The sequence below is a fragment of the Vipera berus genome (assembly GCF_964194415.1).
Source record: "Vipera berus genome assembly, chromosome: Z".
NCBI classification, from domain to species: domain Eukaryota; kingdom Metazoa; phylum Chordata; class Lepidosauria; order Squamata; family Viperidae; genus Vipera; species Vipera berus.
Genome location: NC_138205.1, coordinates 14,064,784 through 14,077,973, shown reverse-complemented (window position 1 = coordinate 14,077,973; position 13,190 = coordinate 14,064,784). Strand labels below are relative to the sequence as shown.

Here is a 13,190-nt window from a genome sequence, read left to right as displayed (position 1 = left end):
TGGATCTCCTTCTAAAGCTTTGTCAAGAAGGGAAAAAGAACATCAAGGAATTCTCTGGGGGGGAAAAATGCTATCACGAGAACCACCGCAAAGATGCCTTGATTGGGGTTTTTTTAATGTTTTTGTTTGGGGTAGTTTGAAGTGTGGGAAGCTATCTTTGTGGGAAGAAAAATCATTTCTGGGAGTGTTAAAAAAAGGAAGAAAATGACTCTCAGTATGTGGCAACACCAACTTTTAAATTCGCTTTAACCGTGTCATCATTGTGACAGTAGGTAAATAGAGCTGGCTTCTTCTTCCTCATTTATGGAGGGGAGGGTGTTATGTCTTTTTTAAAAAAAATACAGCTTTAATGTTTTAAATAACAAGGTATGGTTATTGGGTAGATCAGAAAAAATACAGACTACAGTCCTCATTTAGCGACTGCCTCATACAACGACTATTCACAGTTAACGATAGTGATGAAAACGTAACTTTGAGACCAATCCTGGAACGCCTGTAAAGTCTGTAAAGCAAAAGAAAGCTGAAATAAGATTGTAAGTGTTGTTGTGATTTCATTTAGCTCTCTTTCACTTAACTATCAAGATGCTTGTTCCAACTGTGGTGTCTAAACTGCAGTAAATATACCCGTGTTTGCCTGAAAATAAGACCCAATCTTATACTTTTTTGCCTCCAAAAGAGGCAGGAGGAGGCCGAGTGGCCTGACAACACCATGCTGCCACCACAAGGCCCCAAGTGTCCCATAGGCACCCAAACACTTTCCCCCCGAATAGAGATCTGACGGAGATGGGAAGCTCCTTCTGCTTGTGAATAGGGTGCTTTGAAATGGAGTTATTACCTCTGTCTCTACGCCAGGGCTTTTCAACCAGTGGTACAGGTACCACCTGTGGCACATTGGCACCTGGCAGGTGGTACATGACCATCCTAGAAAAGTGGTAGCAGGGGAGGGGAATGAGCTGAACCAGTGGCAGCACCGCCCAAGCCTGAGCGAGAGATGGCTGGAGCTGCAGGGCTGTCAGGGCTCAGTGGAAGCGCCAGGATCAGCGTTTCTTCAGGGCTGTCAGGGCTCAGCGGAAGCACCAGGATCAGCGCCAGGCTCCAGCTGGAGCTCAGCGCTGATCCTGGCGCTTCTGCTGAGCCCAGAAGTGCCGATCAGCTGGAATGTTGCAGCATCTCCAGGGTCTTGTGATTTACATTCAGATGTTTGGCAACTGATTCATATTTATGATGGTCACAGTGTCCCAGGGTCATGTGAAGTGACTAAAACCTGCTGCAACCACCCAGCAGACAGGGGGAATAAAAACCAAACACCCACCTCACCCAATCCTGCCAATCCTCAACAGAAATGCTCACAACAATGAAAACCTCGGACAGGAGGAAGAGCACCGCTGGGCAGGTAGGTAGGTGTCTTGCTCGGCTGTGGCTTGGGGGGCACTTTTTTCAGTGCCATTGTAACTTCAAACAGTCACTAATCGAACTGTTGTAAGTCGAGGACTATCTGTACTTCATCACTTTTTTCCTCTTTTTGTTTTTTGGGTCATCAGGTTTTTGACACCTTGCTAGGCGATTGGTGGTACTTGGATGTTGCCATATCCTAAAAGTGGTACAATGGGTGAAAAGGTTGAAAAGCCCTGCTCTATATGTCCCATTCACAAGCAGACAAAGCTTCCACCAGATCTCCTTTCAGGGGGAAAATAAGCACCCATGGGACGCTTGGGAACTGAGCGAATCGCTTTGTTCCCAAGTGCCCCATAGGTGCCCAAACTTCCCCCCCACCCTGCGCATGCAGACTTACCTGCTCTGCGCCAAGGGGCCAGCGGACTGCGACTGCTGCCAGACACCATTGGCCCCCACGCGCTTGCTGCCACTTGTGCTGGCCACGCCCACTCCCCGGCTTATTTTGGGGGCAGGGCTTATATTAGCCCCACCCCAAAAATATCAGGCTACGGCTTATTTTCAGGGTGGGTCTTACTTTCATGGAAACATGGTAGATGTGTTTGACTCCTCAGTCTAGGGTTGAGAGAGAAAGACTAGCCCAAAGTCGGCTAGGTCAGGGGTCCCCAACTCCAGCCTGTAGGCCACTACCAGGCCGCAGCCTGTTGGGAACCAGGCCACTGAAGTGGTGGGCAAGTGCCTGAAGCTTCATTTGCACATGTGCGGGATATAGGTTATGTGCATAAAATCATTCCCCTACACACTGCCATCACCTGTCATTGAAGCAAAAAAGGTTGGGGACTTAGCTACCCTACCTGGCTTCCATGCCTAAAGGAGAACTATACCCTGGTTCTCTATCCTTATATATATATAGATACAGTGCGTTTTTTGTAAAAGAAAAAGGTGCCGGAACTCACACATGTCATACAACCCACCTTGCCTACCCTACAAGGTTCCATTCCAAAAAGGTGCCGGAACTCCGTTCTGAGCGTTCTATGAGAAAAAAAGCCCTGTATACACACACACACACACACACACACACACACACACACACACACACAAACACCAATCTCTATTTCTGTATTTTCATATTCCCCCATCACCCATCGTTGTTGCGCTGTAGGTTTTGACCATCAGGGATGCAATGTCCAGTTTGGTTGCTGTGTGTATAGACTTTTAGCCACTCTTGTTATGACAGACAGAACTTTGCCCAGGGTGCGCCATGGCGGAAGTAGTCTATACTTCACACCTTGAATGACCTCTGTAGATGCCATATGCTAAATGAAATAAACAGAATTACCCATCATCTGCTATGCTCAGGTTAACCATTCAATTGCCCTCAGGAGTTCTGGAGAGGCGCAAGAGACCAATGAGATCACAGTTACACTCTTTCCTATGTAAAGTGTTAGTATTGCTTTATACTGCACTAGTAAGACCACACTTGGAATACTGCATCCTGTTCTGGTCACCACAATACAAAAAAAGACGCTGAGACCCTAGAAATAATGCAGAGAAAAGCCACAAAGATGATTAAGGGACTGGAGGCTAAACCGGAAGGTGAACTGTGACAGGAACTAGGTATCTAATCTAACAAGGAAAAGGACTAGAGGTGACAGGATAGCCATCTTCCAGTGTTTGAGGGGTTGTCATAGAGAAGGGTGGGGGGGGGGGTTGACCTATTCTCCAAAGCACCTGAGGGCAGGACAAGTAGTAACAGATGGAAGATTTGAATTTGAATTTGAATTTTATTGAATTTATATACCGCCCTTTCCCGAAGGACTCAGGGCGGTTTACAGGGTACTTAAAACATCGGTACAAAAATTAAAAACAATTAAAAATTAAATCCCTGAAAAAATATAAAAACCCCAATTAATCAAAGAGAGAAACAACTTAGAATTAAGAAGAAAATTTCCTCACAGTGAAAGCAATTAATCAATGGGAGGCTTGCCTCTGGAAGCTGTGAGTGTCCTCCATGGCTAGAGGTTTTCTAGAAGAGACTGGATAGCCATTTGACTGGAGTGATAGAGTGTCTCCTGCTTAAGCAGGGGGTTGGACTAGAAGACCTCCAAGGCCCCTTCCAACTCTGTTATTCTGAATGCTGATCAGAGACTCAAAGATGGGCTGGCAAAATCTCTCATTACCCCTTTGGTGTAGGACTGATGCGAACTACCAGACATGCAATGAATGCAACCATCACCCTCACCAAAACTGCAATTGGTTTGTCATTTTTGCTGTTACAGGAATGAAAAAAAAAGAGAGAGTAAGGCCTGGGGACTGGTTTTATCAAGGGTATTTAATTAAAATTATATCATTGAAACTGAAGCACAAGTTAATGATAAAATGCTTTCCACCCCTGCTTCTTATTGATGAAATGACTCCTTGGGAGTTGCCAGATGTGTCAATGAACATATGCTGCTGGCACGTCACAGCTTACACTGACAGATTGTTTACAAGAGGTTTGAAATTGAACTCAGCATGAATGTCATGTCTTAATAGAATGCAGAACATAGAATTACAGTGTTGAAAGGGACCTTAGAGGTCATTTAGTCCAACTCCCGGATTACCTACGGCAACACCTGCGGCCGGCGTCAACTTCCCTCCGTCCAGTGCGCTCCCACAGAGAGGGCCTCCTCAGGGTGCCTCCAATCAAAGAATGCCGATTGGTGACCCCCAGGGGGAGAGCGTTCTCTGTGGGCACGCCAGACCTGTGGAACCGCTTGCCGGTTGAGCTCCGGATGGCCCCCGACCTTCGCTCCTTCCGGCGCGATCTAAAAACTTATTTATTTGAGCAATCTGACCTGGTTTGATGGGTTAGGGTTGGGGTTTTAATATGTTTTTAATTACTGTTTTAAACTTGGGCATAATATTTAATCGTTTTTTAACTTTTGTATTCTGTTTTTATATTTATTGCCCTGTACACCGCCCTCAGTCCTTCGGGAGAAGGGCGGTATTAAAATATAATAAATATAAATATAATACAAACAGGAGAAACTATACCATTCCAGATAAGTGGCTGTCCGGTCTCTTCTTGAAAGCACTCACAACTTCTGGAGGCAGGTTGTTCCACTGGTTAATTGTTCTCACTCTCAAGGAAATTTCTCCCTAGTTGTAAGTTGCCTCTCTCCTTAATTAGTTTCCATCCATTGTTTCTTATCCTGCCTTCTGGTGCTTTGGAAAATAGTTTTAACCCCACCCCCCCAACTTTGTGGCAGCCCCTCAGATAGTGGAACTCTGCTATCTTATCTCCTCCAGTAATTGTAATATACGTTCCATGTTCAATAAAGCAGAATGGCCACAGCCTATTATTGGCCATCACCGGGGCTTTTCAACCAGTGGTATGCGTACCACTGGTGATACTTTGGCACCTGGCAGGTGGTTACGTGACCTAGACAAGTATAGCAGGGGGATGAGCTGAAATGGCGGCTGTGCCTCACAGGCCTGGGAGAGAGTCATCTGGAGCTGCAATGTTCCTGGGGCTCTGCTGAGGGTCCAAGATTGGCATGCGCAATTCTAGTTGATCGGCACTTCCAGTGGCCTTGGGGGTGGCCGGCAGCTGCATGCAGTCTTTGGGCGGAGAGTCAGTTGGAGCTGCGGTGTTGCTGAGACTCGCCAGAGGCCCCAGGATTGGCGCACGCAGCTCTAGCTGATCGGTACTGTGTGCAGTGGCCAGCTGGGGAGTGGGTGACTGCGTGGGGGAGTGAGACCGGGGTAGCGACTGATGCTGGTGCTCTTCCTGAGCCCCAGAGAATGGCACACCCGGAAGAGAAAAGGAGGAGGAGGGGGGGAAAGGGGAGAGGCTGGAAAAGCAGGAGATTTTGGGGGGAGAGGGAGAGGAAAAAAAGACGACGGGGAAAGAGAAAGGGATGGAGAAAGAGAGAGGGACAAGAGGAGAGGCTTCTGTGAGACAAGCACAGGGGTGAACTAAGGAGTAAAGGCTGTGAAAGAAAGAGAAAGAGGAGAGGGAGAGAGGAAGAAGAGCCGACCAGCCACCTGACCACCAAGGCAGTGGTGCATAATTAATAAACATGGATAAATTCGTCATACATTGGTCCATACAAAGGGAAAGTGATTCAGCAAAGGAACCGCCACCGAAGAAATTAAAACCAGTACTTATCCCCCCTTTTTTTTGTCATCAAGTTTTTGAGACCTTGCTAAGCACTGATGGTAGTCAAATATTGTCATGTCGTAAAAGTGGTACTAGGGACGCGGTGGCTCAGTGGGTTAGGATGCTGAGCTAGTCAATCAGAAGGTTGGCAGTTTGGCGGGTCGAATCCCGAGTGCCGTGTAACAGAGTGAGCGCCTGTTACTCGTCCCAGCTTCTGCCAACCTAGCAATTCAAAAGCACGTAAAAATGCAAGTAGAAAAATAGGGACCACTCCGGTGGGAAGGTAACAGCGTTCCGTGCGCCTTTGGTGTCTAGTCATGCCGGCCACATGACCACGGAGACGTCCTCGGACAAGCGCTGGCTCTTCGGCTTTGAAACGGAGATGAGCACCGGCCCCTAGAGGTGGAAATGACTAGCACACATGTGCGTAGGAACCTTTACCTTTACCTTTAAAAGTGGTACAATCTGTGCAAAGGTTGAAAAGGGCTGATCTAGACAACACTCTATAGCCTCTTTTCTATTTAAATTGCTTGGATGTTTAAGAATGTTACTGCTCTCTAATAATTTGCAGGGATTTTCAGAATGCTGCTTCAGATAGAGGGTTTGTTGGGTTGTGGGTTGTTGTTTTTTGGGCATTTCTTTATGTGTTTGTCAAATTTATACAGCCAACTATCTCACACACAAGTGATTCAAGCCAAGGATGACTTGAATTTTACATTTGAACCTAATTGTGTTTTAATTCCATTCTTCTTCTTTTTTAAAGTTGGCTCTGCTTACATTTTAGATCCAGCACACCACTTAAAGGTGTGTTCTTGCCTCCCCCCCCAAAAAAAGTTGCATACCTTTGAGCAAGAAAAGGAATCTTTGTGAGATCTTGCTGAAGAGGATGTTTCATGGAAATTAAAAAGTGTGATGAATCGGTGGAAAAATACTGAGTGATTGCATTGCACAAGCCTCCTCTTGAACACTTCACCATGATAAATACCGTACAACATACCCTCCCTTTTTCTGGTATAAAAAATTTGCAAAAGCAAACAAAATTGTAAAAAAAAAGTATAGAACATTAAAATATCAAAAGAAAGGCAACAGCATGCATTGTGAAGACCTACAAAGAGTCCCGGGGGGGTGCAGAGTTAAATTGCAGTATTGCAGTCAGACTCTGCCCAAAGCCTGGAGTTCAATCCTGACAGGGTTTAAGGTTGACTCAGCCTTCCATCCTTCCAGTAAAATGAGGACCCAAGTTATTGGGAGGCAATATGCAAATAATGATTACACTGTAAACTACCCAAAGAGTGCTATAAAGCCTGTCTAAATGCTATTGTTATAAAACCCTTCCTTCCTTCCTTCCTTCCTTCCTTCCTTCCTTCCTCCCTCCCTCCCTCCCTCCCTCCCTCCTGATTCTCCATTGCTTCCATGGTATTTTCTTGGCAACATTTTTTTAAAGCAGTTTGCCATTATTTTCATTCTTAGACTGGCCAAAGGATGTGTCTTTGTCTGACTCTCACTCCTAAAACTAAACTAAGCACTAGATGCAGCTTGAAATAAGATTGCTTGACCTACTTTTGAAAACCATCTTTTGTCTGAACGATATTGCAATGCAACTATGTTGGCTAGGGATTGGAAAAGAATATACCTTTCTGAAAGCATCAATTTAGAGCAAGAGGATCTTCCCTTCCCATTGTCTTCCCAGTGTCTTCGGACCTTACGTAATTCAGACAAGAGCATGTAACGGCCATAGCTTAGACAGCCATAAAAGGAAATTAGACATGCTCACCTAGGAGAGACTCATTAATGGCTCATACACATGGCTGACCAATGGACCTAGAGAGCCATATCTGTCCTACTTTAGATAGGTTAATCCTCTATTGTATATCATATACACTATACAAACCAGGGGTGTCCAACTTTGGCAACTTTAAGACCTATGGACAGCCATGCAAGATTTTGTCTATAGTGTGTAAGCAAATAAACAACTGGACTTTGGCTGAATTGTTCCACATTGTTCTAAATTGTTCCTTATATGTTATTTGGAGAAAAGATCTGAGATTACAGATTATAGAATAATGAAGTTGGAAGGGACCTTGGAGGTCTTTTAGTCCAATCCCCTACTCAAGCAGGAGATCCTATGCCGTTTCAGGCTAATGGTTGTCCAGTCTCTTCTTAAAAAACTTTCAGTGTTGGAGCGTTCACAGCTTCTGCAGACAAGCCGTTCCACTGATTAATTGTTCTCACTGTCAGGAAGTTTCTCCTTAGTTCTAGGTTGCTTCTCTCCTTGACTAGTTTCCATCCGTTGCTTCTTGTCCTGCTTCCAGGTGCTTTGGAGAATAGCTTGACTCCCTCTTCTTTGTGACACCCCCTCAAATGTTTGAACATTGCTATCATGTCACCTCTAGTCCTTTTTTACTAGACTAGACATACCCAATTCCCGTAACCATTTTTCATACGTTTTTGCCTCTAGTCCCCTAATCATCTTTTTTGCTCTTCTTTGCACCCTTTCTGGAGTCTGTACAGGAGTCGGGAAACAAATCTACAGTTGGTTTTCCACATCATTTTAAAACAAGGTTCGCTTAAACTTTGTTCATTGATTCAACTACCATTGATCAGGTTTGCAAAGCTCTAAGACATGGCTTACAAATCATTTGTAATGGGAGAACACTGCCGTAGGTATCTGCTAGAAGCCACAGTGACACCATAGAAACCACAGTGTTCTGATGCAAATCATGCGAATTATACAATTTCCTCCAGTTCTATCCTGTCTTTCCTTTTTAGTCAAAGCAACAGTATTTGTAAGCTGGGTTCCAACGTTGGGAGGTCTAAAGACATATAGCAACTTCCATATTGGTACACAATACACACACACCCTGGCCCGGTTCCCTATTTGTAATAAATACAAATTACTCCAATAAATAAATGATGAAAATCATAAATGCATATTTTATGGTACAAACCATATGTGCATGTGAGTAAACCCCTCAGGACTCAATTATACTAATCTTTGCATAATTTGCTGAATCAAGTCCCAATTCTGTATTAAATAACTGCACTGTTGTACGGATAGTCCTTGGCCCATGGCCATAATTGGGACCAAAATTTTCATTGCTAAAAAAAAGGTTAACTGAGTTACACCTGATTTGAAACCCTTTTTTTTACAGATTAGGCAATATCTGGCTCAAAAACAGTAACTGTGAGAGGGAGTCCTAGTGAACGATCGCTTAAATGTGAGCCGGCAGTGTGGTGCAGTGTGGTGCAGTAGCCAAAAAAGCTACTACAACCCTTGGTTATATAAATAGAGGCACAGAATCAAAATCGCGTGAAGTATTAGTGCCGCTTTTTATAAAGCCTTAGTAAGACCACACCTGGAATCCAGTTTTGTTCACCACATTACAAAAAGATGTTGAGAAGAGCAACTAAGATGATTAAAGGCCTAGAGACTAAAACATATGAAGAACGGTTGCAGGATTTGGGTTTGGCTAGTCTAGAGAAAAGAAGGACTTGGGGTAACATGATAGCAATATTCCAGTATTTGAGGGGCTGCCACAAAGAGGGGGGGTCCACCTATTTTCCAAAGCACATGAAGGCAAGACAAGAAACAATGGGTGGAAACAGTGATGGGATTCAGCTAGTTTGCACCGGTTCAGTAGAAGTGGTAGCTAATTTTTTGTTCAGTTCAGCAAACCGGCTGATGTCCTAGCCCTTTTTGCAAGGCCCAGAATGGGCTGCTGGAAGTGCATGGATGCCACTTCCAGAAAGACCATTCTGAGCCTGGGAAGCCTCCCCCAGATCTCCAAGGGTCAAAATGGACTTCCGGAAATGGCATCCAGGCACTTCCGGTGGGGAGTTCTGAGCCTGGGAAGCCTCACCCAGATCTCCAAGGGTCAAAACGGACTTCCAGAAGTGGCGTCCAGGCACTTCCAGTGGGGTGTTCTGGGCCTGGGAAGCCTCCCCGACTCAGAACGGATTTCCAGAAGTGGCATCCACGCAGAGAACTGGTTGCTCAGGTATTTGAATCCCACCCCTGGGTGGAAACTAATCAAAGAGAGAAGCAACCTGGAATTAAGGAGAAACTTCCTAACAGCGAGAACAACTAACCAGTGGAACAGCTTGCTTTCAGACATTGTGGGTACGTCATCACTGGAGGTTTTAAGAAGAGACTGGACTGTCACTTGTCTGAAATGGTATAGGATCTGCCTGAGCAGGGGGATGGACTAGAAGACCTCCAAGGTCCCTTCCAGCTCTATTCTGATTCTTGATTCTAGAATTTTTGCCTCACTTGTCAAGTGAATCATTGCACTTATTAAGTTAATCATGTAATCAGTAAGTGAATCCAGCTTCCTCCGTTGAGTTTGCTTGTCAAGAAGCCGGCTGGGAAAGTCACAAACAGTTATAACATGATCCTGGATGCTGCAACCATCCACAATACATGCTGATTGCCAAGTGCCTGAATTCTGATGGCCTGATCGTTGGGATGCTGTGATGATCGTAAAGGCAATGACCCATCATGTCACTTTTTTCAGTGCTGTCGTAATTTTGAATGGTCGCTAAATAAATGAACGGGAAGACTACCTGCATTTTAGGTAGTTTTCCCAAAACATTGTCTCCTGCACCCCCAGACCTTGTTTCTCTATACTTTCTTTGAGTTTCTCTTTATAAGCGAGACCACGAACTGTTCTCCTCTGAGTTTCCCTCTAGTCTGCCTCAGAATTCCCGTCTTTGCCAAATATTTGGGAAAACTTCAATTTGTTTTTCGTGCAAAACATCCAAAGTTTGCCAGCAACAGTGTAAGGCAAGAGAAGCGGATTAGAGAGAAAATAGAGAGAGAGAAACAAATAACGAAGCAGTCTAGAAAGCCAGTTGGGTCTAGTGCAGGAATCTCCACACACGGCTGGCTGAGGAATTCTGGGAGTTGAAGTCCAGAAGTCTTAAAGTTGCCAAGTTTGGAGAGCCCCCTGGTCTAGTGGTTAAGGCATCTGGTTAGAAACCACAAGAGGTGAGTTCAAATCCCTCCTTAGCCATGAAAGCCGGCTAGCTGACGTTGAACCAGTCATTTTCTTTCTCAGCCCAACCCTCCTCACAAGAAAATAGGAGAAGGAAGGATTGGTAGATATATTCACTGCCTTGAGCTACCTGGATAAAAAAAAGCTAATAAATTAATTAACTAATGAACAACTGCACCTAATAAATGCAAGAGAATAATAATAATAACTGCACCTAATAAATGCAAGAGAATAAGAATCATAAACTCCACAATAATCCCGACATATGTGTGTGTATATACACAGACATACACACACACACATATATAAATATATATATATATGTGTGTGTGTGTGTGTGTGTGTGTATATATATATATATATATATATATATATATATATATATATATATATATATATATATATATATATATATATATATATATATATATATATATATATATATATATATATATATATATATATATATATATATATATATATATATATATATATATATATATATATATATATATATATATATATATACATACACACACACATATATACATATACATATACGTCAAATGTTAACTATTTAGATTACCTTGCTAGGCCCCAAACATGGGGCAAATCTTTATTTCCTGTTTTCAGCCTATCTTGAAGGCCATCGAACAGGCAGTAGTCATACCGGACAGTTCATATATATTTGTGTAAATTACTAACAAAGAATTAGTTAGTCTCCCTTAATTCTTTGTTAGTAATTTACACAAATATACATATACATATACATATACATATACACATATACACATATAAAAAAGAAGGCACTTGCCAGCGACGGCTGAGAAATAGAAAAACAGCTGCGCAGACTCCATCCTCTGGTGTTGATGGCCGGCTGCATCCAAGCCTTGTAAAGGTCAGTGAATGGGGGGGAACCTTTTGCTTTCCAGAAGTGGGTGTTTCAGCCATGGCTTAACGTCGCTGATTCGCACAGGGCAGCTGCGATAAACGGGAAGCTGCCTCAAGAATCAGAGGGGGGAAGTGTGTGGGGAGGTGTAGAGGCCAAAATAGAAGATTAAAGCATCAATGGTAATTTCTCGAGGAAATGCCTCATCATCTTCACGTCTGCTTTTATCGTTTTTGCACATGCCATATGTACTCTTGGAAAAAGTAAACTTGGTATCGGATAGATGCTAGACTTTGGGATGCTTTGCGTCTTCGGTCTACAGAGTCCTTCTCTCATCATCTGGGATGAAGTACAAATTGGATGTTGCACCTAGCTTAAGGTGCACAGAGGCAGTCCTCAACTTACAACAGTTTGTTTAGTGACAGTTGTGTAGTGACCTACAACCATCTTTCACACTTACAGCCATTGCAGCATCCCCCGTGGTCACGTGATCAAAATTCAGATGCTTGGCAACTGACTCACACTTATGACGCTCGCAGTGTCCCGACCTTCTGACAAGCAATGGGAAAGCCAGCTTCACTTAAAAGACCATGTTACTAACTTAATGGCAGTTACTAATTTAACAACTGTGGCAAGCAAGGTCGTAAACTGGGGCAAAACTCCCTTAACGACTGTCTTGTTTAGCAACAGAAATTTTGGACTATGTTGTGGTCATACGTCGAGGACTTTGTTCCAAACAAAAATACCAAATGAGGAAACGGTGGCCGATTCATTCATTCATTCATTTTTATTTTATTTTATTTATTTAATTGATTAATTATTTTATTTATTCGTTCATTTATTTATTTATTTTCAATTTCTATAGGTGCCCCTCTCTGTCAATCATTCTGGGTGGCTTACAATTAAAAAAAAATATTTTTAAAAAAATTATTGTTAGTGGCCTGATCTGTGTTGTATATCAGGGCTTTTCAACCAGTGGTATGGGTACCACCTGTGGTACACTGGCACCTGGCAGGTGGTACGCGACCATCCTAGAAAAGTGGTAGCGAGGGAGGGGAATGGCACCACCACACAAGCCTGAGCGAGAGACGGCTGGAGCTGCAGGGCTGTCAGGGCTCAGCAGAAGCACCAGTATCAGTGCTTCTTCAGGGCTGTCAGGGCTCAGCGGAAGCAGCAGGTGGTTCTGCTGAGCCCAGAAGAAGCACCGATCAGCTGGAATGTTGCAGCATCTCCAGGGTCTTGTGATTTATATTCAGATGCTTTGCAACATATTTATGACGGTCACAGTGTCCCAGGGTCATGTGTGTTCTGTACCAGCCTGCTACTGGCCCTGCAGCAAAAGCAGGGACAACCCCTTTACAAACGGCAAGAGGCTGGAATAAAGCCTGCCAAATTTATTAACATAAAACAGAGCAAGACAAGACACCAACCATGAAACAGGAGCTATGAAACAGGAACTATCCAAGCGGTTGCCTTCAGCAAACCAGCCCTCCCACACATTCCCCTTAAATACAGTTCAGGGCGTGGCCTCTCTCTGCCTCCTTCCGAGGTGCCCCATTGCCTTCCTCTGTTTACTCCTGATTGACTGCCTCCTGCGTCGGGCATCCTTGAACAGGGCCAGCTGTGGGTCATCTTCATCCACGCTGTCAGGCTCACACAGCTGGGTCTGCGTCGTGACCAGATGAGAGGGGCCTGGCTGGGGGCTCTCATCAAGCTCTTCAACACCCCCCTCCTCCTCCTCCTCTGAGTCGTCCGACCCAACTGCCGAACC

At 44.1% G+C, this 13,190-nt stretch overlaps 1 protein-coding gene across 1 annotated transcript in view; it reads right to left on the bottom strand.

Annotated features, from left to right (window-relative positions):
• LOC308677960 (integrin alpha-D-like) overlaps positions 1-11,405 on the bottom strand; it is a 57,845-nt gene extending 46,440 nt beyond the window's left edge. The window contains exon 1 of the mRNA XM_081344688.1: positions 11,345-11,405. Coding sequence (XP_081200814.1) covers positions 11,345-11,387 — 43 coding nt within the window. The 5' untranslated portion in view covers positions 11,388-11,405. The remainder of the gene's footprint in view (positions 1-11,344) is intronic.
• Between the last annotated feature and the right edge of the window lie 1,785 nt (positions 11,406-13,190).